Source organism: Alligator mississippiensis, chromosome 1 (genome assembly GCF_030867095.1).
Source record: "Alligator mississippiensis isolate rAllMis1 chromosome 1, rAllMis1, whole genome shotgun sequence".
In the NCBI taxonomy this organism is placed as follows: domain Eukaryota; kingdom Metazoa; phylum Chordata; order Crocodylia; family Alligatoridae; genus Alligator; species Alligator mississippiensis.
Window position 1 is genome coordinate 244,484,319 of NC_081824.1, and position 27,830 is coordinate 244,512,148.

The 27,830-nt window shown below is 43.4% G+C and overlaps 2 protein-coding genes across 2 annotated transcripts in view; one reads left to right on the forward strand and one right to left on the reverse strand.

The window, feature by feature from the left end:
* The window catches only part of TOMM70 (translocase of outer mitochondrial membrane 70), a 38,560-nt gene extending 28,848 nt beyond the window's left edge, over window positions 1-9,712 (forward strand). The window contains exons 7-12 of the mRNA XM_014603891.3: window positions 395-529; window positions 1,867-1,974; window positions 2,882-2,998; window positions 3,630-3,727; window positions 4,376-4,498; window positions 5,925-9,712. Coding sequence (XP_014459377.3) covers window positions 395-529; window positions 1,867-1,974; window positions 2,882-2,998; window positions 3,630-3,727; window positions 4,376-4,498; window positions 5,925-6,078 — 735 coding nt within the window. The 3' untranslated portion in view covers window positions 6,079-9,712. The remainder of the gene's footprint in view (window positions 1-394; window positions 530-1,866; window positions 1,975-2,881; window positions 2,999-3,629; window positions 3,728-4,375; window positions 4,499-5,924) is intronic.
* Window positions 9,713-10,232: 520 nt separating this feature from the next.
* On the reverse strand, window positions 10,233-26,744 carry NIT2 (nitrilase family member 2). The gene is made up of 10 exons (XM_006258338.4): window positions 26,643-26,744; window positions 24,860-24,978; window positions 21,580-21,700; window positions 21,351-21,439; window positions 19,589-19,682; window positions 17,600-17,674; window positions 16,765-16,843; window positions 15,945-16,043; window positions 13,106-13,161; window positions 10,233-12,592 (listed from the first exon to the last, which is right to left on the reverse strand). The coding sequence occupies exons 1-10, from the start codon at window positions 26,668-26,670 to the stop codon at window positions 12,504-12,506; spliced, it is 849 nt and encodes a 282-aa protein (XP_006258400.1). The 5' UTR covers window positions 26,671-26,744; the 3' UTR covers window positions 10,233-12,503.
* Between the last annotated feature and the right edge of the window lie 1,086 nt (window positions 26,745-27,830).

Consider the following 27,830-nt stretch of genomic DNA (forward strand, 5'->3'; position numbering starts at 1 on the left):
AGTTTCATAGCTGTTAGGGTCAGAAGGGACCTACTAGATCATCAAGTCCAACCCCCTGCCCTGGGGAGAAAAGAGTGCCTGGGGTCAGATGACCCCATATAAAAATGACTGCCATTATAAAAAGGGCAGGTGTGTTTGGAAGACATGTCCTTTATTCCAAATGAAGCAAATTTATGTTCAGGAGCAACAGATTGACTTGGTATGAAATGACTTGGAGCTCTTTTCTGATGATGCATTAAAACTCCGTGCAAGATATATAAATGTACTTAGAAACAAATTTCTGTGTTTCATCTGAAGTGACTCAGATGAAACATTTAATGTTATTATAACCAAAATATCAAGACCCAAAAGTTTCAGGAACATCTGACGTTAAAATATTTGAATTCTCTTGTAGCTCCGTGCTAATGCCTTGATCAAACGTGGCAGTATGTACATGCAGCAGCAACAACCTATGCTGTCCACCCAAGACTTCAACATGGCTGCTGACATTGATCCTCAGAATGCTGATGTTTACCATCACAGAGGACAGGTGAGGACCATATTACGCAGGGGGCAAATACTTCAAATGCTTTCTTTACATATTTAATAAGTTTGCACTAATAAACGAACAGATCGTTAGGCACATCTGATGCATCGCGTGGGCAAAATCATGAACCCTAACACAAATACTCTTAAAAACAGAAGGAAATAGTGGATATGTACATGGCAAAATACATTAAATTCACATTTATTAAATTCTGCAAGAAATTCAGAACTTCTGGAACTGGATGTGAATATGAGCTGTTGAAAGAATTCAGTGTTGCTTATTCAGCTTGTGTCAAGGGAACAACCAAGTTCCATGTAGGAGGATGAAACTCCCATCCCAGCTGACTTGAGTAGGATAATGTAAAATAAACCAATCACATTTGAAGGGCGAGATTGTTACCTCTGCACTTATATAGATGTGTGGTGATTTAAAATATCCTTTGCTGTTCATTAAGATAAAAATAAAATGTGGACTTATTACACCAGTGGTGCCCAGTCCGCAGGCCAGATCTGACCCTCAGCACTATGTCATCTGGCCTGCTGGGCTTCCCATGTGTCTGGAAATTTGGCAGCAGGGAAACAGTGGGGAGCCCTGTGCCCTGCACACTGGATTGGTTGTTAGATCCCAGGGCACAGGGCTAGGCAGGGTGGCATTAAGCCCCAAGGCCCAGTCACGGGGGGGGGCAAGCACTGGGAGGAAGCAGTGCCACCAGGTATCCTGGTGGAAGGGACTGGTGCTCTAGCCCAGTCCCAATGCATGGGGTAGGAGGGGGCAGCACCGGAATCCAATCCCTGTGCATGGGGGTGGGGGGAGCTGGGCCTCAGGACATGATCCTGATGTGTGGGGCTCCATTCAGCTCCAGCCAGTCATCAGGAGCCAAGAGGTTCAGCACAACTGAATTATACAAATTATAATTTGTATAATTATAACTGAATTATGGCCCTCAGACAATTTATTGATAGCTAATACAATGAAGGTAACAGGCTTTGGAAAGGAAAGCACAGAACATGTGCAACTTGTTTGCATAGAAAATCTTAGCTAAATAATTAATGGAAGTAAGTTGGCCTATGTAAGGAACTTCAATGACCTGTGTTGGAAATAAGCCAAGAGGATTTCTGTGGTAGCAAGCTCCAGCAGCTGGAGCAAATGAAATCAAAATCAAATTCCTCTGTTTGGCAGTGAACGTAGCATATATCAGGGACTTCCATATTCAGCATTGAACATGCAGCTCTTAAAATAGGACATGAATCAGGTGGAGCTAGTTCAACATGTATGTACAGGTGAAGTGTGTAAAAACAGGCTGAATGTCTAAATGGGAGTTATATTCTTATTCTCCTTAGCTGAAAATCCTACTAGACCAAGTTGAAGAGGCTGTGGAAGATTTTGATGAATGCATTCGATTGCGACCTGATTCTGCCTTGGCACAAGCACAAAAATGTTTTGCGTTGGTAGGTGGTGCTATGCGACTGCAGGATTTTTAAAGTTTACTGAACACTTCCAGATTTGTTGATGTTTTAGCTAAAGAGAATTGCAGTGTCATGCATCAGAACATCTTGTTATGTGCTGGTACTAAAGTTCACACAGGAAACTTCCTTCAGTTTGGGTGTCTAATTTGTGCAAATTTTGCTCAATTTGGGCATGTGCCACTTATTTTATCATATCGGAACTGAAGAGAGGATCTAGGATTTTGAAAAGGGGGCGCAAGTTAGGGTCAGACCGTTGGTCTCTGGGCTGACAGGATACACAGGTGCCATTTCCTATATGCCTGGTTCAGGAAGAGAGGTGGGGCAGCCCAGCTCCAGCAGGATTGAGCCCTCAGGTCCTGTGGACAGTTGGAGTGAAGGAATTGAAAGGGAGTGCAACTAACTGCACACAACTGGACTTACAATTGCAAGGACTTCTTTATAAAGAAGTTGTTTGTTAATGTTCCACAACAGAAAAAAAATCATCTTGGTAATTGTGCTAAATGTCAGTTTTTCTATTATAAGAACCAGAAGGAAAAAAAAGGCCATCTTCTAGGAGGGAAGAATAACTCTTCCAAGCAGGTTCTCCTTCCATAGAACAGGGAGCCTCTGCTGAGGAGAAGAGAGCAGAATCAAAAGCTCATGGAAGGGAGATGTTGCCAGTGACTACCCTGACTCCCTGTCTCCTCATGGTCCATGTTACCAGAGGGCTGGGAACATGCATCACTCCAGAAGGAACTGCCTGGCTAAAATGACACATGTGCCACTTTCTGTTAACTTGTTTATGGTGTTTTTGTTTCTTTTAGATCTTTCCCTGTCTCAGGGATCTGATTTTTCTGTTCTAGCTGCTTATTTGGTCTTTCTTCATAAGTTCATATTTTGTGTTTAATAGTATCGCCAAGCCTATACAGGAAATAATCCTTTGCAAGTGCAAGCAGCCATGAAAGGTTTTGAAGATGTCATCAAAACATTTCCCAGGTGTGCTGAAGGTTATGCACTCTATGCTCAGGTGTGTTTTTTTTTTTGTTTTGTTTTTTTTTATCTCATCCCTATAAGTATAAAACAGAGCTAGCTTCTCAGCTAAAAATATCAAGCAGCTAGAATTTGGCCCATCTACATGGGTACATTTGTGTATATGGTCTCCATTCTAAGAACATTTGATAGTAGTCTTGTATTGTATCAGTTCTGCAAATAATACCTCCTGCTGCTTTACTGATTTTAAATGGGCCTTGCAAATATGGAACAAATAAGGTTAGAGAGCTCTTGTGGGGTTTGTGTATTTACATCAGAAAAATTACTGAGGGTATGCCATCTGAAGGAAAGGAATAGAACTAGAAACTTCAGAATTGTGCACATGAGTTTTATATTGTCCCTTGTATCAAGTAAAATTAAAATCTCTCAGGTGTGCCTCTTGTTACATACGTGGTTGCCAATCTGTGCAGTTAAACCATCAGCACCATTTGTCCAAGTGTCCTGATGAAACGAAAACAAGTCACGATAACTACTGCATGTATGTACCCAGGCCTGTGGTGAGAGTGCTAAGTCGGTGCCAGTACACCAGTACAGTTTCCAGTAGTTTTGGTTTCACACGGGATGCATACATTGTTTGTTGACTAGAAAAAGTGTTTCTTCTTTTACAGGCACTAACAGACCAACAGCAGTTTGGGAAGGCTGATGAAATGTATGATAAATGCATTGACCTTGAGCCAGACAATGCTACTACATATGTTCATAAAGGGTATGTGTGGAGTCATTGTCTCTAGTATAGTTACAGGACGGCCAGGATTTTTTAAGATGTTTTAGACTTTACTGCTTGCTTCCATATATTTATCTTTAAATAATTGAGTTGCAAAGCAATAGTCTTTCCTGTGAAAGTAAATAAGTAATTTTAAAGTTAAAAATTAAAATTGTAATTTACTTGGTCAAATAAAATGTAAATCTTATTTTTTCAGTCAGATTTGATTGGAATGTGTTCCAAAGTGCTAATCTGCTCAGTGTGTGTGTGTGTGTGTGTGTGTGTGTGTGTGTGTGTGTGTCAAGTGCTTTTGAAAAAAATAAATATGATGTATAAACTGCTCCCTATTGGAGCTTTTTGATCTTAAGTTTTCACAATTATAAAAACAATCTGTAGTTGATGCTCCTAATGGAAGAAGTTATACATGTGAAAAGGAACTCACTTCTCTGTGGTCATTACTGCTGATACAGCCTCTTTCAAAGGCTTTTGGGAGTGATTTCATTTCACGTCGGCAGCGGAAATTACAGCCTACTTCATATTTAGAACTTAACCTAAGTTGTCTGTGGCATCTTACTTCACTTATCCAGGTCAAGCGATCTTTGGGAAGTATAGCAGCATAGTCTGGGTTTTGATCAGTTTTTCTTTTTTCAGTTTACTTCAACTTCAGTGGAAGCAGGATCTAGACAAGGGCTTGGAGCTCATAAGCAAGGCCATTGAAATCGATAACAAATGTGACTTTGCATATGAAACAATGGGAACGATTGAAGTGCAAAGGTAACATTTTAATCACTAGTGCACTGGTGATTATGGGGTCTAAAGAATTGGAATTACTCTTGGAACTATAGCAGTTCTACAGCTTGGAAACTTGTCTGCACTGGAAAGGAGAGCTCACCTGTGGGAAGCCAGGGCAGGGCTGCCTTCTCCCTTGGTCTGTGCAGAGTTTGGAGAAAACCTTCCTTTTTGCCTGGCACTTCCTCACCTCAGAATTCCACAAACTCCCCTTGTTCCCAGGGTGTACACAAATGAGAAAGCAAGTTAACTGCGACAGTGTTCTTGTTCACCAAACACTTTTGTAATGGATGCCATTCAAATTTCATGCCTTGCATTCGGGGAATTGCTTTCCAGTCAGCATGGTACAATGTTTATTAAGGTTTTGATCTAAGCCCCTTGAGTGCATGTCTGGGATGAGTGAGTTACATACTAATTTATACAGCTGGTGTGCAGCTAGATCTGCTGAGAAGAGGCTTTTACCAGTTGGAGGGATAGTGGGATAGTGGTGACAAAGATCGCAGGTTTTAAAAGAGAACTTTTTCATGCCACTGTGTGATCTTAAAAATACTCACACTTAAACCTCTTAAAAGCAAACTGTTGTACTCAGTGAACTGTGTGTTTGTAAGAGACCGACCTCTACACCTAAAACTAATTGCTCATCCATTGTTAGACACTCCCTGTGTATCCATTAAACACAGTCCAGTAAGTAACACTCTGTAAGAGGAAGAGTGCTTTACCAGGCCCAGACTCCAGATATTCTGCTCTAACTGCTGAGGTTTGTTTCCCTGGGCAATACTGTAGTTTGCAAACTTAAATGGCAAAGATGAAAGAACAGCCTGCTAGTGTAAATATTTTGCAGTGTTCTGATTATGACCACATCCTCTTTCCATACCTGGGCACCAGCAGAGCAGACAATTGAATCTCTGTAGAGGATAACTTACAGTTTAGTTCAAAACAATAAGTATAACTGAGCTGTCCTCTTGCCTCGGAGCCTATTTGACTGCAAGATCAGCCTGTTGGCTTTTATGGGGCAAGAGTATGTTTCATCAAGAGGAGAGGTTGGAAACTTCTTCAGACACTCCTGCAAGATCTGTAATTTTTTGTGGCATTTCATAGAGGACGTTATATCTATATTGCCGGCCATTTGCATTCAGGGGGAAGCTGTCCTCCAGCTGTCATAGCTGAGTAATGATGAGGCTAGTTAAATCCCTGCTGCCTCACATCAATCCTGGAGAGCTCAGCTCATGTTTAGAAGTTCGCAGACATGTGAGACAGGTGGTTCCCTGCGCATGTTAAACTGTGTTGTCTTTAGTTCTCCCAGTTGTTGCTGCACTCCAGCAGTGGGGGTTGGTCTCATATTTGTAAGTGCTGTGGGAATACAAGATGCAGCCCTAGTGTCTTAATTTGATTGTACTTGGCTTCATTTCAGAGGCAATCTAGATAAAGCCATTGAAATGTTCAACAAAGCTATCAACCTGGCCAAATCTGAAATGGAAATGGCCCACCTCTACTCGCTCTGTGATGCTGCCTATGCCCAGACAGAAGTCGCAAAGAAATACGGATTGAAACCGCCTACGTTATAAAGAAACAAGAGGAGGAAATAACCTTTTTAAGTAAAGTTGCCCAGTTCAACCTAGCCCCAAAGACACTGTTGCAAACCATGATGAATGGTGGAACTTAGATTTTTCCTTTTCGTGATGTTGTCATTTGTTACCTCTGTTCAATGTTTAGGTGTTGTGGGAGTGGCTGTCCCAGGAAGAATGCCATATTGCCGCTTGTTCCCTCTGCAGCCGAAACAATAAAGCCTCTCAAGGGAAATCAAGCTGCAGGGGAACAAACAAAAAGTTATTTTGGCCATGCAAATAAAAACATTATGTTGGTTCCTTCTGGGTGGTGATATTGTTGGCGATTTTTGCTTTATCGAGATACAATTTTACAGCATGTTTTTCTGTTGATTTTAAACTTAATACTAGCTAGTGCTGTAAAATAGGTTTCTTTTTATACACAATCCCTAAGGGTTGATTTTAGTTTTGCAAAAGAAAAAAACCTTAATTTACAAATCTGTTTACTAGTAGGGTTTTTCTAAAAAAGTCAATAGATGTGAAGAGAAACCCTGTAAATATATCCAAGCATGCAGTCTTTCCTTGAAACCCTTACTGCCCTCTGCATACTGTTTAGAAATAGTCCTGTGGCAGCTATTAACAGACTTTGATCACCTGTACCCTCTCCCCAAAAGTGCTATCATACTGTTTGTGAGAGCTCTTTAAAAAAAAAAAAAAAAAAGCTTTCCAAGTCAACACTACTTCACCATAGGTATTACTGAAAGGCAAGGCCATTGCTCTCTGTTGTTCTTATGTCTTTAAAACCATTGGGAACTGTTAAAAGTCTGAGTGGTTCAAAGAAACTTTCAGGAGACTGAAGTCTCCCTGAGGCTTTAAACTGCCAAGGTTGGGGTTGTGTGTGTTTGACCTCTACTGTTGAGATTTGTTGCATTTAATTGCTGTAGCAGGTATGGAAAAAACTTTAAACTAGGGTTTTTCTAACTCCAGCCAGTGTGTTCTTGTTCTGCTTCCTCCAAATTGTCCTTTGCAGGTGAGCTGAGATAAGGAGCAAAGCCCAGTAATGGATATGGGATCTTAACTGATGTTCTTGATTTGCAGAACTGTCTTTGCTAAAACTACAGATACTGTCTAATGTGATGTTCAACTACCAGCATGTTCCTTATCGGTGACTTGCTCAACACTAAGCCTTTCTGTGATGGAATTTTACAGAGAGCTTTTTCTGCTATTTTGGGGTAACCTGTTACTCTTTGCTTCTAGAATCATTCTGTGACTGCCTTCCCCTGGCTTTGTGGGATTGTGAGGAGCTCCTGACGTCCTGCAAAGGCTTAATTTGTGTCCATTTAGATTTCCTGCTTGTATTCTGGGCCTTCTCTCCACTCCAAATTTTGGAAATTATGTGTTGATTTGCTAATCTATTACATCCCTTACAGAAGTGAACTCGGTAAGTGTGAGACTTTGGCACACGAGTTCTAATGCCTAACAGTGGCAAGCTGTATTTTTAACTTGGCCTCATTGGCCAGGGATGCAGGGACAGACAGTGGCTTAAACTTTCCATTTTATGCCCAGCTCAGGAAGTCCTAAGCTCCTGAAGCAGCAATGTTGTGTGGAGTGGAAGATGTTTAAGACACAGTCTCTCTCAGAGGACGCTGCAGTTATTGAGTGCTGGGCCTGCCGTGGAACTTGCAATTGCTGACTCTCTTACTTGAGAACGACCGTATGTCAAATTCACAGAAATTACTCAAAACTTTGACTGTAATATGTCCTGTTCCCCAAAAGGGTTTTTATTCGCATGGCCTTATTGATGCCATTGTTGTTTCTCCTCTTCTTTCCCTCAAAGATTAAGGAAACAAAACAAGCATGTGCTGTCTAATCCTAGCATTCCAAATCATCACGGACTATTGCCTGTTCTTGAAATAGTTTGAAACTGCACTGAAAGATGCATTTGTCTGTAATTTTTTTGTAAATGACATCACCTGTAAAGTCAACAAATAAATATTACATTCAAGTGTCTCTATCTCAACATATGTAAGATGAAGTGTTGGCAGAAGATTGCAAATGGCATCAGTGGAAGTGGCATAGACCTCCAGTTGTGTGTGGACATTAGAGGCCACTGTGAATCTAGAAGTTGATTATGAATGCTTGAGTAGCCACTGCTCCTTTTCTACCTTCTCCTGCTTAATCTTCCAAATGCTGACAAGGTGCAAGCTTAGAGTGAACAGCCCAACACTGAGTGAGGTGGTGTGAGAAAGCAGTAGAGCAGCGTGTAGAAGAGGAATTGGAGCAGCTGGCCATCACTCCCTGGCAGAGTAGATGTTAGTTTGCTGTAGGAAAAAGCCTGGCTCCTAAGAATTGTCTTCATGCCAGGAGTACTGCATAAGAACTCACAAACACCCCTGTTCAATAATGAGTGTGAGAGAAACGCAAGGAGTTAACATTATTGCTGCTATTTAAAAAAACAACAAAACAAAAAAACCCTAGTGAAAGAATGTAGAGCTAGTACAACAGACTAGCCTTAGGCCTGATGCTGTGAGAAGCAGATCCCTCAATAACCAACCATATACCTTCATCCTATGAAGAAAACCCTGCAGCTTGTGTTCCCAATCAGATGCTTACAGCGTGCCAACAGTTTGCAAGGTGCACAAATGGTAATTTGAAGTTATGACTTCAGTCAGCAGGATCTGAACCCAGACTTCCAAAGGTGAACGAGTGCAGCAGGTACTAGCCTTCAAAACTGTATGGTGTAACCAGTCAGCAGTTGGTCTGGATTCTACACTGGGGAGTGCTGGGAACAGCTGAACTAGTAAACAGCTCAGACTAGGCCTCCCAGCAGTGCTGATACCAATGTTCCTGCCCCCTGTCCAACTGCAGTACCTGCCATCTCGCTTTGCTGTTCCTAGAGAATGTATTCATATGGGTTGTGCTTTGGGAAATATTTATGTTCTGTTGTTGATAGATTTTCTATATTTATAGAATGCTGGTGCATATGGAAAGAGCAATTACTTAAAGTGCCTGCCTTCTGTCAACACAGTAGTGACTGCTTTAACTACTAAGGAGCCTAGGGATGATGTCTAATTTGACAAACACAAAACCCTCTTGGCCTCCCTTGGAGGTGAGTTCAAGCTATAGCAAGACCTGATGTAATGAGGTATTTGGGGGTGGATTTGAGTCATTTAATCAACTTTGCCCATTTGGGACTTATGCCAAGGTGGAATCACATCTCTCCGTTTGATGCTTCAGGACTAAACAGCCTCTTACTCAAAGCAAACTTTCTTCTCAGCTTATCCCTCATTGTAAATGCTGTTTTATTATTTTAAAAACCAACATTTGGACCGTTCATCAGCATCCCACATTTTTTTTTTTTTTTTTAATCCTCCAAAGGCAAGTACATTCTGGTTAAAACTTAGTTGCATATAAAACTATTCTGGGGAAAAATATTAGTTAGACATGTTTTTTGGAAAACTGAATCTAATATAAAACTACTGTATTTTATAATTGGGCCTAGCTAGGGTTGACTTAATGCTAACTGTTGGCTGCAATAGGCGCCAATCTACTGAAGCTACTGTGGCTGGCCGTGAGCCTTCTTGGAAATTTATTAAAGACATAAACAGTCGATTGTTGTTTTTTTTCAACTAATAAATTTTCATTTCATCTCTCAGTCTGCGTTTTGTTTCTTACATCTTTTATGCATCTTTAAGGAGAGCACAAGACGCCAAACTTGACCTCTTTTGAAAGGTGTGATGAGGGGAACCATTACCTGGGAAGAGGTCAGGGAACTGTAAACAGTTGGCTTTAATTTGAAGTTAATCTTCCCAGCAGCAGGGGGAGGCTGACATGGACAACCCAGACCCAAGAAGGCTGATGGGGTGGCAGCAGACCAACATCTGAGGAAAAGGGTCTCCCTAGGAGACTTTGGAGTAGCTGGAGAAGTAGGTGACTATGGAAATAGAAGCCAAAGATGGGACTTCAACTGCAGATAATAATGATTGTGGCTTCTTTCCTCTGCTCCCTTTGGTGACTCAGGTTATTGAAACCTTTCTAGGTAACTGCTAAGTGACAGAGGGCTTGGTACTGTGTATGTCTTAGTATGAGGCTTCTCTAAAGGGGCTGGGACCTTGCTTTCTGCCTTAACCCTTTCAACCCTGAAAAAAGTATGTGCCGCTCCAGAGCAGAAAAGCCAAACTTAATTTTTGTTTATTTATTTAATATCTTGGCCATGGTATGAATTTGGGATTCTTGATGCAGTTGATGGGGCCTCCTCTGCCAGGGATGTTTCTCTTGTCTCCATTAAGGACTACCTGCTCAGTGTGTTCCAACTGCTAAGCAGCACTGTTTTTTCCTTTTGGAAAGCAGACTTTGCCCAAAGGCTGGCATTTTCCTGAGGTTTCTCAGCAGAAAATACTTTTGCAATCCTCCTTCTTTCCCCCTCTTCACTTCAAGCCAGCAGGAGGCAGGATTAAATGATTTTTTTACACAAAAAATTGATGAAGGTATTGGCTTGAAGGTAGAAATCAATGGAAGTCTATATGCCAGGTCAGGCCTACTAGGCCTTGTGAGAGAAAAGAAGTCTTCCACCACTTCACTTGCACCATCTGCTGCTAAAACCCAGAACTGCACCCAAAGGAAACATTCAGTTTCACAACTTGTTCACAAAAAACTTGTGCTGTTTTTCTGACACAATGAGCCAACACCTGCCCCTACCCTGTGAGGATGACAACAGAATTATGCCCACATGCTTTAGTAGCATGCAGCAGAATTTGATCTTTGGTGTTTCATACTTTCACACTTCTATGTCTGCAATTCAAGTGTTTCAAGGAGAACACCAGCATCATAATTAGAAATTACACAGATCTGCCTGTATGCCAGGAGGTGAGCAAGCGAGAAGTTTACAGTAAGTGAAAAGAAGTAATTTCATTCCAGGAAATAAGTGACAAACTGATGTGCAGTTTTTAACACACAAGGTGTGGGTACTTAAAGTTGCTGTTAGAATTTTAAAAATTCCCTGGAGGCAATGGCCTACATTTTCCAGAGAACTCACTCACCAAAGCAACATCTGCTTATGTTGTTATACCAAGTTATTCCCTGTTCTGAAGAATGCTGTTGCAGGTATTCCATTTAATCTCACATGGATTTTTTTTTTAGTGCTGCTAATTCTTGTCCTCAGCAAATGTGTAACACCCTCCCCATGAGACTAAAGGAGCTCTGTATAGGGAGAGGTGACAAGTGGAACTCCTTGCTTGCAGGGTCCAGTAACTCTTGGTGTGGGTTTTCCATTCCAAAAGTGCTTCAGTGGATAAAAAGGTGGCAAAAAATACGGGCTCAGAGCACCTTCCCCTTAAGACATCAGAATTCAATTGCTGCCTCTCCCTATGGTCCTCTACCACCAAAGTGACTGGTGACCACCAAGTTACAGCACAAAGCCACCCTTACCACCTTTGGACCAGACAGCTTGGTGTGGGTACTGTGTTAGCTTTGCAGGGAAAAAGCTGAAGCAAATGCAAATGGCCTTCCCATGCATGGCAGGACCACCCAACAATTCAGGTTTGCAGATTCTGAGGAACATTACTGTGAACAGCAGGGGGGCATGCTGGTCTCTGAAAGGGCCAGCTTAAGCCACCTTTCCTCAGCATTTTGGGTCAGCCCTCATATATTGTCAATTCAAGGCATTATCTCTATGGTGAGCTTCAGTGCCCAATTTGGGGCTGTTGGTTCCCTAAGCCAGCATAGCACCTGTGAACGGGGAATCCTAGGGCATTTTTACATGTGCTCCTGATGCAGCGGAACCAGGGCAGAGCTGTGATCCACTGCCTGCAGGCCCCTGCCCAGGGCATGCGGGCACCAGATCGCAGCTCTGCCCCAGCTCTGGACCATGCTGTCACTGCTGTAAGATCCAAGCCCTGGAGCAGCTCCACACCCTGCTATCTGTGGAAACCCTGGTCCTGTGCTGTCACCGCGCCACTCCTCCTGGTGTCTCCAGGGAAATTGGCCACAGAAACACAGGCAGGGGCTGCTAGGAAATGGAGTCTGCCACAGGCCTGATCTAGCCCTGGCCTACACCTTTTTATGGCTCACACCCTTGATCTTCAATAAGCTGAAACCCTCAGGGCACTTCCAGACTGACAGGCAAAGGTCATGGTAACATTCCTACCCTCAGTTAATTGAATGTTCACAAGCAGCAGGCAAAACTTATTGCTGATGTCAGCGTAAATTAACTTGCTGCTTGGCAAGGTGCTGCAAAATAGCTGAAGTAGGGAAGGAGATAGAAGAACCAGCGCACAAGCCATCAGCATTCAAGCTCACTTTGTGTAATTATAACATTTGAGTATGAGTTCCTCATAGCTGTGTGTGAAAATTACTGATTTTCTGGCTTGTTTATGAAGATTAAAGCAAAGGACAAGAGTTCATTGCAAAAGAAGCTGGGTAAATAGATCCACAGGCTAAAAGTCTCACTATTTCTTTGCCTCAACATAGTAGAGGTCTGAGCGTTTTTGGGCAAGAATGGGGATTTGCTGGCGGATTTCTGCAAGCTTCTTCAAGTCTGTGAAAGATTAAGCAGGTGTTAGACATACAGAACCCATGGTACTTGGGAAACCTAAAGTCTGGGGAAGGCCATTTTACAGTAGGGGAGGAACAATGGTTCTGATCTGTCAAACTTGACTACACCTTTGTATACTTGCATTGTGCGAACAAAGTTTATGCAGGAGAAGAACAGAAAAATCTGGGCTTGTTCATTTCTGCAGCTCACCAACACTGCCCTCACAAGTGACACTTTGCTGGGAGTCTAGACAGAGAAGCAAAGGGCTGAACCAAGCCTGAGCTTCCCCTTAACCCTGCCTGGTCAGCAAGGGCCTTGCATGGCTCCTTGCATAAATATCCAGAAACTTTCAGTCACCAGGCTGTCACCTCACACTCTAGAAAAGACCATACTCCCCCAAGTGCCTGTAGAGAGTTGAGTGTAAGTGCGAAGGTTACAAAGGGTGCTGGCCTTTCTAACCTCTGACTGCTTTCTCTTTTTTTGGTGGTAAAGGGGGAAGAAATGCTACAGCCTTACCTATATCTGTGTATATAACTGTTTCCTCAGTGCCAGCTTTGGCTATAACTTCCCCCCTGCAAAAAGAAGCATATGTTATGACTTATGGAAAGACAATGCCCAGAAAGAACTCCGTTGTGCCAGGCTTAACCACCCTCAGGGTTGACAAGTGTTTCCATGGTACTTGCTAACCTAAAATTTCCCTTGTTGCAACTTAAGACTTACTCCTTATCCTGTCTCCTGTGGACATCGAGAATGCCCAAGCACTGGCCTCTTTGTAACCATCCTTACTTTGTACAGAAAAAAATACCTAATGAACAGGTGTAGATTGACCTGTTCCTTCCATAGATCCGTTTAGTGCCTGACTTATCCCCTAGTCTAGCAGTAACAATAAACTGCATGTGCCAAGGCCTGTCCATTTTCCAAGTCTTTACCCCCATCTTGGATTCTACTGATTTGTTTATTGCAAATAGCAGCTGTACTCACAGTGGCATATTTTAGTCAGGATGATTTATTAAATAGTCTTGATCCTAGACTGTTTTTCACTATCTTCTGCCTCTAGCCACAGGCATTAATTTTTGCCACCTTCTAATGTAAAAAAGGTGGAGTCACCAGCAGATAGATTAAAAACAGGTTTCAATTTGACATGAGAACTAAAAGTTGTCTAGTTGACAAGTAACATGAATTGAGTTAATTATTGGAAGACAAAAAGTAATTATTACCTAGAAAGTCTGTTGGTTGCATATTTTTCCTCATTTATTTGAAGCTACTTAGGCTTATAGGAGAATATTACTTCTATTTAGGTCAGAATATCTTTCATATCTGTCTTATATCCTACAAATTCTTGCTCTGTCATTCTTACTCTTTGATTATGACAAGGTCAAAGTATTGTTGATTTCTCAGGAGGTTCTACTGGAGAATCCCAAAGATGTCTCTGTTTTGGGATGAACCCTGTACCCAGCACCTAGTTTGACTTTCGATGTACAACTGTGAGACAGAAATGATACAACAAGTGAGTGTCATGTAAATAGCTTCCTTTTGTGGGATTTAATAAGCTAAGCAACTTGAATATATTGTTTTATCCTTACAAAGTTGTCTTTGTGTGTTAAAAGTATGCAGCATAACCATTCCGTAATGTTTTACTGGGCCTTTGCCTTCGCTGTTGACTGGATTAAATAAAATTTAAGTGGAGTTCCTTAAAAAGCAGATGTCAAGTTTTATCCAATGAACTTTTAAGATTTTTATCTAAGTGCCACCTTGAGTTCCAGTGATATTCAGAGGAGAACTCTACAGCTAAGTACAGACAGTCAAAAAGCCTGAGACTCAGTTTTGTCAGGTTAATCTAAACTGCATAGATTGAACTGATAAGCAAGTGAACAGGCATTCTTTTGTAGGCATGTGGCTGTATTTCCAGAATCAGTGGCCTAGACCAGAAGCCAGGGGGGCACTAGAGCATGCCTCCCTACTTGGCTGGAGCAGAAAGCTTGGGTCAAGGCTAGACTGCCCACCCTGTAAGGGGAGGCAGGGGAGAGCTTTCTGGCGGATATGCAAAGCATCCTGGGGTGCTGGGGGGACTGAGTTCCTTGAATTTGGAGGGGATCTGGGACAGAAGTTCAATAAACCAATTTAACCTAAGTCAGTTAAGTCTGACACTACATCCATCCAGGTTTATCTTAAAGTTTTGGCCATTTTGAAAGCAGTTTATGTGCAATGAACTTCTGTTGTGTTACAGATTTGAATCACTTTCTGATCACTGATACCTTTTTACATGTAATTTCTCTCCCTCTAGCCTAAAAGTATCTGATCCAGGTATTGACTATGGGCCCAAATCAGCTTTCTTTGGTCCCAGGGTCTGCAGCAATATTACGGACAGGTTTGCTTCCCTCCGTCAATTTTTTCTACAGAGGAGTCTTTTTTTTTTTCCTTTGCTTCATGTTTACTGTCAGCTGAATTACACATTTCCTTTGTCAAGACGGGGAGGGGGGATGACCATAGGCTCCAAAGTAGTAAAGCCCATTTCCTATCCCCGCTCGAATGTCATGATCATTCTGCAAGACACTAGATTAAGGAACTTGTAATTGGATGTTTCCCTGAATAGGTACTGTCAATTGATGTTCAGCTTTTTGCCTGAAGGGTTAATCATTCCAGGTGCTACATCTACTCCTGAATCTCAGCCATTTTTTTTTCTCATTTCTCACACAAGGTTTTCAGTTCCTCTATTCCTTCCTTTTGGTTGAAAAACCACACAACCCACAAGGGAAACCAGAAAAACTGATAGAGCTTCCCAATAGTCACTGAATGGAAAAACAGATTAGGGGAAAATACAGGAAACCCTCACTATTTGTGAACTCAGGATTCGTGGATTCAAATATTTGCAGTGCGCCGCACCAACGGCACAGCTGCACTCAGGGTGGGTCGAGGCAGCGCACTGAACTCCTGGCTCTGGCGCTGCGTGGGGCAGGGGAGGGCAGAGCCAGGAGGCGGGCAGAGAGTGAGTGCCGGGGACAGAGGTGACAGTGGCATCTTCTGTCCTGGAGGCAGCCATGGCAGCGCTCAGAGTGTGCGCGGCACAGCGGGGGGAAGGGGTCGGTCCCTAGGCGCCACGGGGGAGCCCCCAAACAATGGGGGGGGAGCAGGAGGTGGCTGTGGGGTCTTACGGGGAGCTCCATCAGTATTCGTAGATTTCACTATTTGCGGGGATCTCTGGAACTTATCTCCTGTGAATGGCAAGGGTCTCCTGTAGACATATCTTTACTATTAGCTAAAGGAATCTTAGGTGATTATATTTCATCCTCAAATTAACATTTTTAGACAGAACCTGCCTGAGTTCTGTAAAGTCTTGTTACCACCATGCACTCACCATGGATTTACAACAGTGCTGTGTCCCCAGGCAACGTAAGATGCTTTTTCATCCCTAGCAGGAGATGCAGTTACCACATAGACTTGGTTATCGACAGCTCTGCATTCAAAGAATGACAAGGACAAGTTACTGCCTGCAATTTCCTACACCAGAAATGAACTGCATTAAAGCAAAATATGAAGCAGAAAAAGCTATTCCAGAGAGGTAATCTGTATATTCCATTTCACTGCTCAGTATTGTAAGGGACACTAAACAGTCAAAACCATCAATCTCTATGCCAAGTGGCACAGAAATGGCCCAAAGTATTTAGGTGTTCATTAAAATTAACTTAAGCATGGGCTTTAAGTGAGGGCCCACTGAAGTCCCAAACACTTCAAGGATCTCAAAGCAAGCAAACCGTATCAGGAGCCTCTAGGGCTCTAGTCCTATCCAATGCTGCCTCACAGTCTAACTGTGGAAATAGCTGCTTATGGTCCAAACAGCTTTTAAAACCAAACCAAGTCTCACTCTCCATACATGCCATGCCTGCAAGTACAGTGCAGGGAGAGCTAAATATGAAAAGTGCTTTCTAAAAATCCCTCACAGCACAGTTGAAGCATCTGGTTTTTTTTCCCCCCGTTAGTGAATGGAGCTCTGTTTTTGGTGCTCTGTGGAAGGCTTCGAGATTGATAAGTAACCTCTGGTGGGAGCAGCTAGGACACAATTAATTCATATGGCCTCAGAATCCAATAAGTTATTAAACAACAGTTAAACAGAAGTGAATCAGTTCAAGTTAAAAAAAAAAATCACCTATAGAGAGGTTTGCTTATTTAGTTCTTACCTTCCTCTTTGCAGTAGCTCCCAGTGAGCTGGTCCCGTTGTCAGGTTAAAAGCTCCAGGATACACTAACAGCTGGCAACCTTTAAGGAAAAATGCATGTTTTATAAGATGACCCCATTGCTTTCATGTGGAAGCAGGGATACCTTAACCAAGAGTGCCAGGGCACTTGAAATGTGTGGTTATTCAGGGTGATTGTACCTCTTCTTGACTTGCATGGCTTCAAGAGTCAGCCAGCAAAAACCACTTGAACATGGGGACTGACACAAAACTGGTGCATGGGCTTAGATGTTAGACCCCAGGCAGTCATGCAATAATTGTGGGCTGGGACACTCAATCAATGATATTCCATGCTAGGTTCATTGGTGGAAAGCAAGGACTGGCCTGTGCTTAACAAAATTTGTAGAAGAGAGTTAAGACAGTTCTCTGCCTTTTAATGAATTTATGTCAGGACTTCAGGATCCATAACTGGTTAAAATATACAGAACTTTGATCTGACTGATAAATAACCATCTATAGGAAGAGAAGTTCAGGATCGATGTTCATGCTTTAGCTTACCTGTACAGGTACATGCATCAGTTTCTAACATGGGGGACATGTATGTAGGACCAGCACACATTATTGTCTCAAGAGGAGGAACTACTCCTTTAACCACCCAGGCTGACGCAACGTTTTGGACCAGAAGCTCATGCACTCTGCTCCTGATGCCCACATCTATGCAACTGCAGACTGATCAGTAGGCAGCACCTCTTCTGAAGCAGCCTTTTCTGAATGGTTGATACTTCAAGTACAGGCAAGTCCCAGTTGTACATAGTCTAGATATAGCAATACATCCTCACCTCTCTGAGAGTAGATCTGAGCAAGCTCAGCAAACCGGATGTCATAGCAGATTCCCAGTCCCACTTTGCAGTATGCTGTACTCAAAACAAAAGACACCAGTCAGTGGCCCCTGTCATGCAGAACATAGGAAGGCTTCTTTAGCAATCCCGGAAGCTCTGCTACAATGCCTTGCACCAGAAGAAACAAGAATTGACTTTAAACATACATTTCCATGATTCTATATTTTCTTACTTGTAATCCCTGTAACTGCAGTACATTTCAGAAGCACTGCCCAAGAAAGAATACCAATCTGAGATTTTTCTTTTTTTAAGATCCAAATGTTGCCAGAGTGTTAGGGGAAAGAAGGAAGCCCTTGTCAGTTCTGCCTTATCAAACAGCTATATCTGCAAAAATTTGTCATGTTATGTACTTGTTTGGTTTAATACAAATCTCCTCAATAATTATTAATCAGCAAGAAAATCTGGGTTTTCCGTTTCCCATGGACAAAAAGGAAAAAAAACACACAATTTTCCTTTTAACAGAGAAACACAAAGATTTCTGCACTTTTGCAAAGAGCTCTCTGCAGACTGGCTTAGTTCCAGCCTGCAAGGGGCTGGGGGAGTGTGAGAAAAGCAGTCAGGCAAGGGGCACCATGTACATATACAACAGGGACAGGCAATTATTTTGGGTGGAGGGCTGCTTACCGAGTTTTGGCAAGCCATCACAGGCCACATGACAGGCAGCCGGGCAGATAAATATTAATTTTCTAATTTTTTTAGGGGCCCCATGGGCCAGATAGAATGGCCTAGCTGGTTACATCCAGCCCATGGGCCACATCCGGTGAGGAGCACGACGGGGCTGTAGGCAGGTCATTTGCACGGGGGGGGGTGGGGGGGGGGGGGTGGCAGCACTGGCAGGGCTGTGGCTTGCGAGTGAGGAGCCTGGACCTGCATTCTGTGAGCTAATGGGGCAGGGGGAGCTCTCATGTTATATATCAATAAAACATAGTGTTTAGTTGATACATATATATCTCAAATCCCTCTTCTCTCTCTCTCTCCATATATATATAGTGGTGTTTCATTTTAATTGCAGATTTGGGGGTTTTAATTAGAGACTTTGCAATTTTTATAAAAGATTTTGAGGGGGTTTTTTTGTTGTTTTTTTTTTACCAGAGAAAACCAGGAATCTGGCTGATCAGTTTATCAGTGAAAACAGAGGGGAAATAAAACTTTCTACACTCTACTGTGCTGTAGTAACACTTAGAACAATTCAAAACAGAGGGCCACAGTCCAGTACTTGAGAATCTAAGGAAAGCTCAGTCCATGAGGTCAAGTAATTTTGCTCCACTCTATAGTAAGTTGCCCATTTTAACATAAGATGCATTGGGAGAGGACACGTGGAGCTATGCTTAAAACTTTGTCTCCACTTCTATGTCATCCTCATAAGGAACAGTTTGGCAGGTCCAGCTGACCACTCAGTTTATTGTATTCCAAGCCAATGTGTGTGTCAAGGTCATGTAACATACAAAAAACTAGAACTCTTGGTTTCAAAATGATACCTTTTATTAGACCAACTGGAAAATGGCAAGAAAATTGTCCTTTTCTGCAAGGTATCATTAAATAAAAGGTATTTTGGAACCAACAGTTCTAGTTTTTTGTATGTCTTTTTGTCTCAGACCAACACGGCTACCAAGTACACCCCTAAGGTTATGTAACCAAACTTATTAATTCCTTCACAATGCTCAGAGAACACTCAGCCTTTTGCAATTCTCTGCATCAGATAAGGAGGAAAGTTAGCTAACTCTTCATCACTCTTCCCACTGTAGTCTGGAATTCAGATGTGTTTGAATCCTTTTGCCCTGCTTCTTTGTTGGTCAGCTGCCTCCAAACACCAGCATGGCATAAGCTAAAAATGGTCTGAAGTGAACCAAAAACCCAATTTCAATAGTGTGTAGTTGCTGCCATTTTATTAGTGCTGATTAGAAAGAGCATTAATTCTCTCATACTTACGAGTATCAAAAACAGAGAAACTGTCCCCAGGGCTCAGAATTTCAGACTCCTGGAATCGGATTTTCCCAGGTATATTAATGTCAAATAAATGAATCTGTTTAAAAGAAAACAAACCCAGGGCACGCCTTCTAAATTATTCAGAATAGCACTATTAATGATGTCTCCCTACAGCCCAAAAGTATATTTATAGATGTGATCCTGTGTTAAACATATGAACCCTATAGCCAACTTGATTATCAAAGCTTTGTCAGAATTCCTAGTCTACAATATCTAAGATTTAATTAGCGCTTTGGGACTATGGTGACATTTTTCAAAAATAAGATCCTGTCTTAGATGAATATATGCCTTCCCAGGTATTTGAGTAAATGTTTGTGCATTGGTAAACACCCAGAATTTAATCAACGGACACCTAGTTATCCATATATCAAGATTGATATTACTTAATATAATAATAGAAACAATGTAAAAAAAATCTAAAGATGAAAATAATTATTAATAAATACTTGTACGTGGCCTCTGCTTTCCTCAATAATATGTATTCAGAAATAGCAAGACGATATTATTTAATCCATTCACTGGACTAAATAGGAGAGCAGCCTTTTAAAGGAGTAGGTATATATTAAAAACACTTATATTAACATAAAACTTTGATATAAATAAACTTTGAGTCCTAGTTTAGAAAATAACTGTCTTTTGGGTACTGCATCACCTGAGCTATAAGCCTGCAAAACTTCCCCAGATGAGTAAATTCCCAACATCACACAGTTTCAACAATCTCAAATCTCAGATGCCAAGAAGATGCGGAAGTCCAAATCACTTTAAAGGGATGTCATCAATATAACAAGCACAGCAATGGCATAGGGTTAGGATGAGGAAAGGTGACTGGCTGAACACTAGACCTGGGTGACTACTACCCAGTTCATTCCTGCTCTGTTCAGTTTGGCAGTGATTGTGCATCCTGTTTTTTTCTGTTTTCTCAGTGATTTTGTTCAGAGGAATTTGGTTAGTGCATGCTGTTCCTACAACAAATCCCTCTACTCTCACATGAGCAAAGGTGTTCATGTGCAATGAACAGTATTATTACTCGCCACTGTCCCAGATAGAAAGTTTCTGCCATCCAACCAGGGAGTAGAAACAATAGCCAAGTATGAGGTGGCGGCCAATCACCCACTGCAGACAGCTCCAGCAGAGCTTGTGAAATCCTGACAGATGGCATTTGTCCACAAATTCTGTGCAACTGGTTGCTCAGCACTGAATAAGCCCATCGCTATCAAGCATCTGTGAAAGCTAGAAAGGTGAAATTAACCCCCAAATGGATTTGCAAAGTGCAACAGCATTGTTTAGTGGCTGGAACAAAGGACTTGGGATGAAAATCCTGGTCCCAGTGAACTCACATGGAACTTCAGGGTCAACTACAGAGTCCCACTGACTGTGGTGGAGCCAATGCTTCATCTTGGTGATTTTAAGTGTTCTGCAACTTTCTGCAATAACCCATTGGCAAAAATCAACTCACCTCCCTGAACCTTCCTTTCCTCATGTAGAAAATAAGTATATTTACTCATCTTTGTAAAGTATGCTGAGGTTTTCAGTGGAAAAATACTCCACCAGTTACATGATATTTCTCATTACTACTGTTCTTTTTGGACATGACCTAATTTATTTGCTTCTTATTAAAGAAAGCACATAATCGCTTTTGCAGAACACAGCTAAATATCAGCCACATCAACCCAAGAAACCTGCTGACAAACTGCTTTTTTCTCACCTTTCTGTGCTTTGCCACCATTGCACCATCAGGTCCAAACACAGTGCATGTGTTATAAATCTTCCCACCGGCCTGCTCTGGAATGGATCCTTGAATAAGAACAGAACACAGATTTCCAGCTCTAACATATGAAGTGCTAATCCAGCTGCACAAAGGAAGAGAGCCACTCTTGCTCAAATGCAACCCTCTGGGAATGGCACAGGCAAGACAGACATTAAGAACAAGCTACCTCCAATGAGAAAGATGCCACACTCCTTTGCAACTTCTGAAAGCTTCTGTGTGGATTCCCCAGGAATTTCCTCCGCATATTCACGAAAAAATTTAGCTCCATACGGAGAATTAAAGCATTCCTAGGATTGGGAAACAAAGAAACAAAATTAGAATTTGAAAGGCCCACTAAATGCCTAGATGGGGGCCACTGAAACTATTTACCAGGGCCATCCCAGCAGGAGGGGAAAATAAGGGTGACTGCCTTGGGTCCCACACTTTGGGGGGGTCCCACAGAGTGGGGTGGAGCAGCAGTGGTGCAGAGCTGGGCAGAGGCTGAATAGGTTCAGGCCCTCTAGTCGCTCCTCATATGGCCTGCTCTGCTGCCCCCTGATCATGCGAGTGGCCCTCGTCTGGACCCTCTCAATGCTAGCCACATCTCTCTTGAAGTGCAGCACCCAAAACTGGACGCAGTACTCCAACTGCAGCCTGACCAGTGTTACATAGAGGGGAAGGATCACCTCCCTGGACCTGCTTGAGATGCATCCGTGGATGCATGACAAGGTGTGGTTGGACTTACTGACAGCTTCCTCGCATTGGCAGCTCATGTTCAACCTGGAGTCAACAATGACTCCAAGATCCCTTTCTGCCTCTGTGCTGATGTTCAGAGCATGACGTTCAGAATGTATCAGATGTTCAATCCTGAAATATCATCAACACAACTAGTGCAGCTAAGACAACAGAATGTGGCACCATCAACCTTCAGCACCAGAGCAATGAGCCAAATACCTCAGAACTAATGTGCCCAAGAGACTGTAAAGCATGACATCATAGGCACATATGCTTGTGTGATTTGTTACTGCTGTGACCAAATACAATGGCCTGCAAGCTGCATCAGAATTACTGTGACCATCAAGGCCAGCATTTCCTGAAGCAGAAAAGACAGACCTTGGAACTGTTCTCTAAGGTCAAAACTATTTTTTAAAAGGCAGTTAAATTTCATACATTTTTAGGCTGGGGGACAGGGATTTAATTATAAAAATTGGATTTAAATTTCTTAATGTCAATTTTTAAATATTGGTTTTGTCCGTGCTGTTTCTGTGTGCAGGACTGAAGGAAAAACTGACAAATCCAGTAGTGAATATGTAACAGGAAAAATTCTTCCCCTCTGCCCACCACAGCTCAGCATTTATGCCAGGTGGTGTACAGCCCAGTGCAGCACTATCAGGTATTAGAGGGAGCTGGAGTGATGAAAGATGGGCTTGTAGCATAAGCTCAGGACTGAGAGTCAGACTGTGTTTCCTTCCCGAGTTCTGCCACAGGCTTAAGGTAATCTTGAGCAAGTCTCTTCAGCTCCCTGTGTAGTAGGCGCCCCATCTAATTTTTTTTTTTTTTAAAGAAAAGACTTGAGAAGATGATGTTAATTTCTGCGTACTTCCAAGTGGTGCTACAAGTTTACATTAGGGATGTTTGTTTTGTGCTTTAAGATTGTCTGGCAAAATATTATATATAAGCACAAAATAACTTGAGAGAGGATGAAACATGTAGAGTCCATGCTTGCTAACCCCTGCATTGTGATGAACAAAGTCTGGTGGTTTTAGCCTTTGTATGTATAACTTGCAAACAACTGGTAATGGCAAAGTAGGTGGCCCAGGGCAGGGTAATCAAAGGTCAGATTTCTTATGCCAGAGGTACATTGGTACAACTGAGCAGGAAAGTTTACCTAATACTTGGTCAACCAACAGGAGAAGGGAAAAATTTTCGCCTCGTAAAAATTCAGATCTAGAGTCCGCTCTGACAAGAACTTTGCCTTCATGGGTCAAGGATTGCACAGCAGAGGATTAATGACTAGCCCTGGAAACACATAGAGCTTATTGAATCACTGAAAGTCACCTTTGTTAGTGCATGCATCTATGTAAATAACAACAGAATGCAAATCAGAAGCCATTTGAAGTTTTAATGAAAATCATGGGTGTCTTTACACGTGCTCTGGGATGGAGGAGGGGAGGGTGCTTTAATTAGAGTGGCTCTAAGAGCCACTCTAAAGCTCCTGCAGCATCACATGTATTCAGCATCCTGTGCTTCAAAATGGCGGTGGGGGTGGTTTAATAAAGCTCATTCAAGCTTTAGTTAAAGCACCCCTGCCGCCATTTTGAAGCACAGGGATGCTGAATATACATAATGCAGGGGGTGCTGGAGCATGCTAATTCACACTGTCTAGCAGACTTGATTGAGTCTGCTCTGACACATGCTAATTAGCACACAAAAGAGCAGACATACAGGCCCATATAGGTGCCCCATATCTCTAACAAAGTAAGCAGGAAAGAGAAGTGTTCAGTCACAGGAAGGGGAGTTTTTGAATCAAAACACATTTTAATAGTTGGGTGCTAGTGTTACCACTTCTTTTTAGGTGGATATTTTCTCTCTTAAACCCAGATCTCAGGGTTTTAAAGACACAGTTTAACATGAATATGAGGGCCAGAAAACTCAGAGACAAACAAGTCACTTGAAAGATCTGGATCCTTTCTGTCTCACTTCTTCACTCTGCATACATATTTGATGAGAAGGCCAAAAGAAAAGTAGCAAAGACATCTGTGTTCTCCGAGGGGCATATAAACATTCTGCTGATTGGAAAATCATCTCTTTTTCTGTCACATAAGGTTTCCATGCTGGTAAGGAAAGTCCCAGGCATCCAGTACAGGGGCGATGCGTAGGGGGTGCACGTGGGTGCATGTGCACCCCCTGAGTGTGGTGGTGCGTGCCCTACAAAAAGGTGCTACCCACACTGTCAGTGGTGCCTGTGGGTGGTTGCCACTTGCCACCCCCCACCCCTTGGTGCTGACACCACCTGCGGCATCTGTGGGCAATCAGCGATCCCCACTGGCCGCTGCTCTCGGCAGCATCTGCAGGTGGTCACCGACCCCTGGTCAGCACTTCCCACCCTCCTCATCCCTGCCACCACCCACAGTGCCAGCAGCATCTGCAGGAGCTCCCTGCCTACTGCCACCGGCTATTCAAGTTAATGGGGTTACCTTGAGTACAGATGAACACAACTTAGCTTGGAAACTAACATCACATAAAAACAATTTGCTAGCTCCAACCAATTCTAGCTGCATGACAGATTCTTCCATGCATTGTTAAGATCTGTTACGGGACACTATGACTTAGTTTCTTTCAGAGCCTGTTGAGGGCACCTTAATGTACCAGGCAGGAGACAGAAACACACAGTACAGAAATGCATAGTACATGATGACATAGGGAAGAGGGGAATAGTAGTTTGAGGAGATCAGATCAATACTCACAGGCAGAACCACGACTTTTGCACCTTTGGCTGTTGCTTCTCTTACCAGTCCACAGGCACGTTGCAGGTTTTCCGATTTGACGGAGAGTACATTCAGCTGAATTAGTGCCAGACGGAAGTCTAATGACAGAGAAGATGGAATGAGCCAAAGCAACCCTAGTAAAACATGTCCCAGTTATACTAAATGGATTGGGTGCCCTGGCCAGAGAGGGAGCCAAAAACTAGTCCCAGAGAAGAGGACATGATCATGACCAGACAGGGAAAGACCATCTTCCACCTTTTGTGAGCATTTCAGCAGCCAAGCGAATAAGGGCTAAGGGGCAAATCCTGACTATGTTGCTGTTTAAAGGGGCAACCGAGTAAACAACATTTCACTGCTATTGTAAACAGGCATGAAGTCAGGGAACTCATTTAGCAATGGCGAGAGTCTGTGGTTTTCCAGAACTCCCTTTTTTCCTCTGGAAATTCAGAGAAAAATACTACATTGGAGAAATTAGCGACTGAAAGAAAGCCAGACTTTAAACCTTTGGATACACATACCGTGCACATACAATATTGAACATAAATACATTGACACGGGGTTTAAAAACCAAACCATAAGTAACTTAAGTTTTCTGTGCCACAGAAAGCAAGGCAGCAGGGCAACTTAGTGACTGACTGGTTCAGAGAGGCAACGGCTTCCTAGGTGACAGCCTACTTTGCCAACTTGCCCTGCCTCCTACCTGACTTTAGACTGCCACAGCTGACTACCTCTCTCTTTTTTTCTATGCTTCAGATTCTTAACTTGTTAAGAGCCCTTAGCCACTTTGTGGAGATTTAGGCGGCTTCATAAATAAGAGATATTTAAATGCATTGCTCTCTTTAGATGGTACAGTACGAGTAGAGAGGTGGGGGCTTACAGCAACTTTCTTGCAACATGTCTTTGCATTTGGTGCATTTTGAGCTTCTTCAGAAGACACCTTTAGAGGCTTATTAGAAGACCCCAGCCTCCAGGCCTGCCAGCAGCTTTCAGAGGCAAGTGCAAGTAACCTTGGAGCGCTCCACTGCTTTGCCCATGTTGCGCATGCTCCAAAGCACCCCTGTACTTTACAAAAGCAGAATGCTACTGAGATCGGGCTTTTGGAAACATGTCACGTGGACAACTAAAAGAAAAATGCCAGCAGAAATAAGGTCCCCTCTTACCCACCTGCAGGAACTCAGCAAACCAGGGTTTGTTTTTGGACCCTAAATGTTGCAGGCACATACAAGCATGCAAATAATTGAACAGGAGTGTCTGCCGAAGGCTTTGAAGGCAGTGACAAGTGTTGGGGTGGTGAGGCACTTGGATCAGATCAGCAGGGCAGCTAGCTCCGCACCCTGTCTTTGGCAGCAGCCAGTTGTTACCCTGGCACCCCCACTTCCCCTTCCCCACACAGACAAGCAAAGAGGAAGCCCTGGGGCTGGGGGAAGAGAGCAGGCCCCACCCTTTCCAGTCAGCCCTGGCCTCGCTTCCTTCTCCCTTCGGGGAATTGTGGCCTTGGCAGGGCAGAGGGGAGGGAAGTCTTGTGTGTGTGGCTGCGTACCTGTGCGTTTATATAGTATCTGTATGCATGGAGAGAGAGAGAGAGAAAAAGAGAGAGAGAGTGTGTGTATGTGTGTGCGCGCGCGCGCGCATATGTATACAGTGCATGTGTAAAAGAAGCCAGGCACACTCCAGGGGCAGGGGAGAAGGAGCCCGGGGGTGTTGAAGCGGGAACAGCCCGGCAACCCCAGAACGCACCCCGCACCCGCCTGAGGTCACTCACTGGCCATAGCTCCGCGCGCCGACAGCATCCTGGCGGGACAGGGGGTGGGACGGGGCGGCGCATGCACAATGCGCCCCGGGGCTGCTGGGAGCTGTAGTCCGCTGGAGGGCGGGGCAGGGCGGGAGACACGTGCTGGGGCCGGGCGGGGAGGTGCCAGGCACGCATGGTGGCCTGCACTTTGAGCCTGAGGCGGTGGCAGCGCCCCTCGCCCGTGCACTGTGCAGGGCTCGCGGCCAGGCCTGGACGCAGCCAGGCTGCGCACGCAGTCGCAGCCTGCAGGGCAGCCGCAACCCTCGCCCCCCGGCCAAGCCCCTGAGTCTCCCCGGACAAGCTGAACAGGGGATTTCACGTAGGAAGCCCGAGGCACTGGGACGGGCTGTGGCCTCAGCCGCATGCAGCAGCAGGAGCAGCGGCACAAGGACCCTACTGTTATTCCATTAAGAATGAGTGAAATTAATTTACACAATGAGGTGTCACTAACATTCGGCAAAGCAATACAGGGATACGTTGAGTCAAAGCAGATCTAAGCGACAGGGGGCAGGCGTGGCTTCCCAGGGACGTTATTCATAAACATCACCACAACCCAACTTTTAATAGGCAGGCAAGGTTCTCTGAGTAGATGTGATATCTTTTACTAAACCAACTGAGTAGTTGGAAAAAAGTTCTTAGCAAGCTTTCAGGCACAATCACCCTCCTTCAGGCATGGAGAGGTCTCTGCTGGTCGGAGACCCCACGGAAAGAGATGCTAGTGTGGCAGGATGTCAGTGAACGTGCAAATAGGAAGAATCAGAAAGACAAAAGGTGAGGCAGAAGGGGGAGAGGGAGAGGGAAGAGAGCAGGGAGGTAGCAGAGTGATAGAGTACAAGGTAGAAACGAGGCTGTCAGGCAGGTACCTGGTGAATCCGATGTCAGGATGCCATAAATCCACTGTCTATATTGATTCCATGAGTTTTTATATCCAGTAAATGTATGAAGTGCAGGTCATAGTCTGCTCTATGGCAGGTGTTTTGTAAGTTCCTTTTGAGGATTGAGAGATATCAGAGAGGGAGTGATTGTGCTGTGAGAAATATGGCCCCACAGGTAGTTGGGTATTCTGGTCTTTGATAGATTTTCAGTGTGCATTCATTTTGGTGCGCAGTTGTTGTTTGGTTTCACCAACATTTTCCCTCAGGGCATTTGGTGCACTGG

Bases quoted from the DNA above. Each gene is read 5' to 3' on its own strand.
- NIT2 (XM_006258338.4), bottom strand. From the start codon at position 26,670: ATGCTGTCGGCGCGCGGAGCTATGGCCA. The intron at 16,844-17,599 runs GTGAGGATGTAT...TTTTCCTTAAAG, and splicing joins TCAGATCTACTCTCAGAGAG to GTTGCCAGCTGTTAGTGTAT. The intron at 16,044-16,764 runs GTAAGAACTAAA...CTTTGAATGCAG, and splicing joins GAGCTACTGCAAAGAGGAAG to AGCTGTCGATAACCAAGTCT.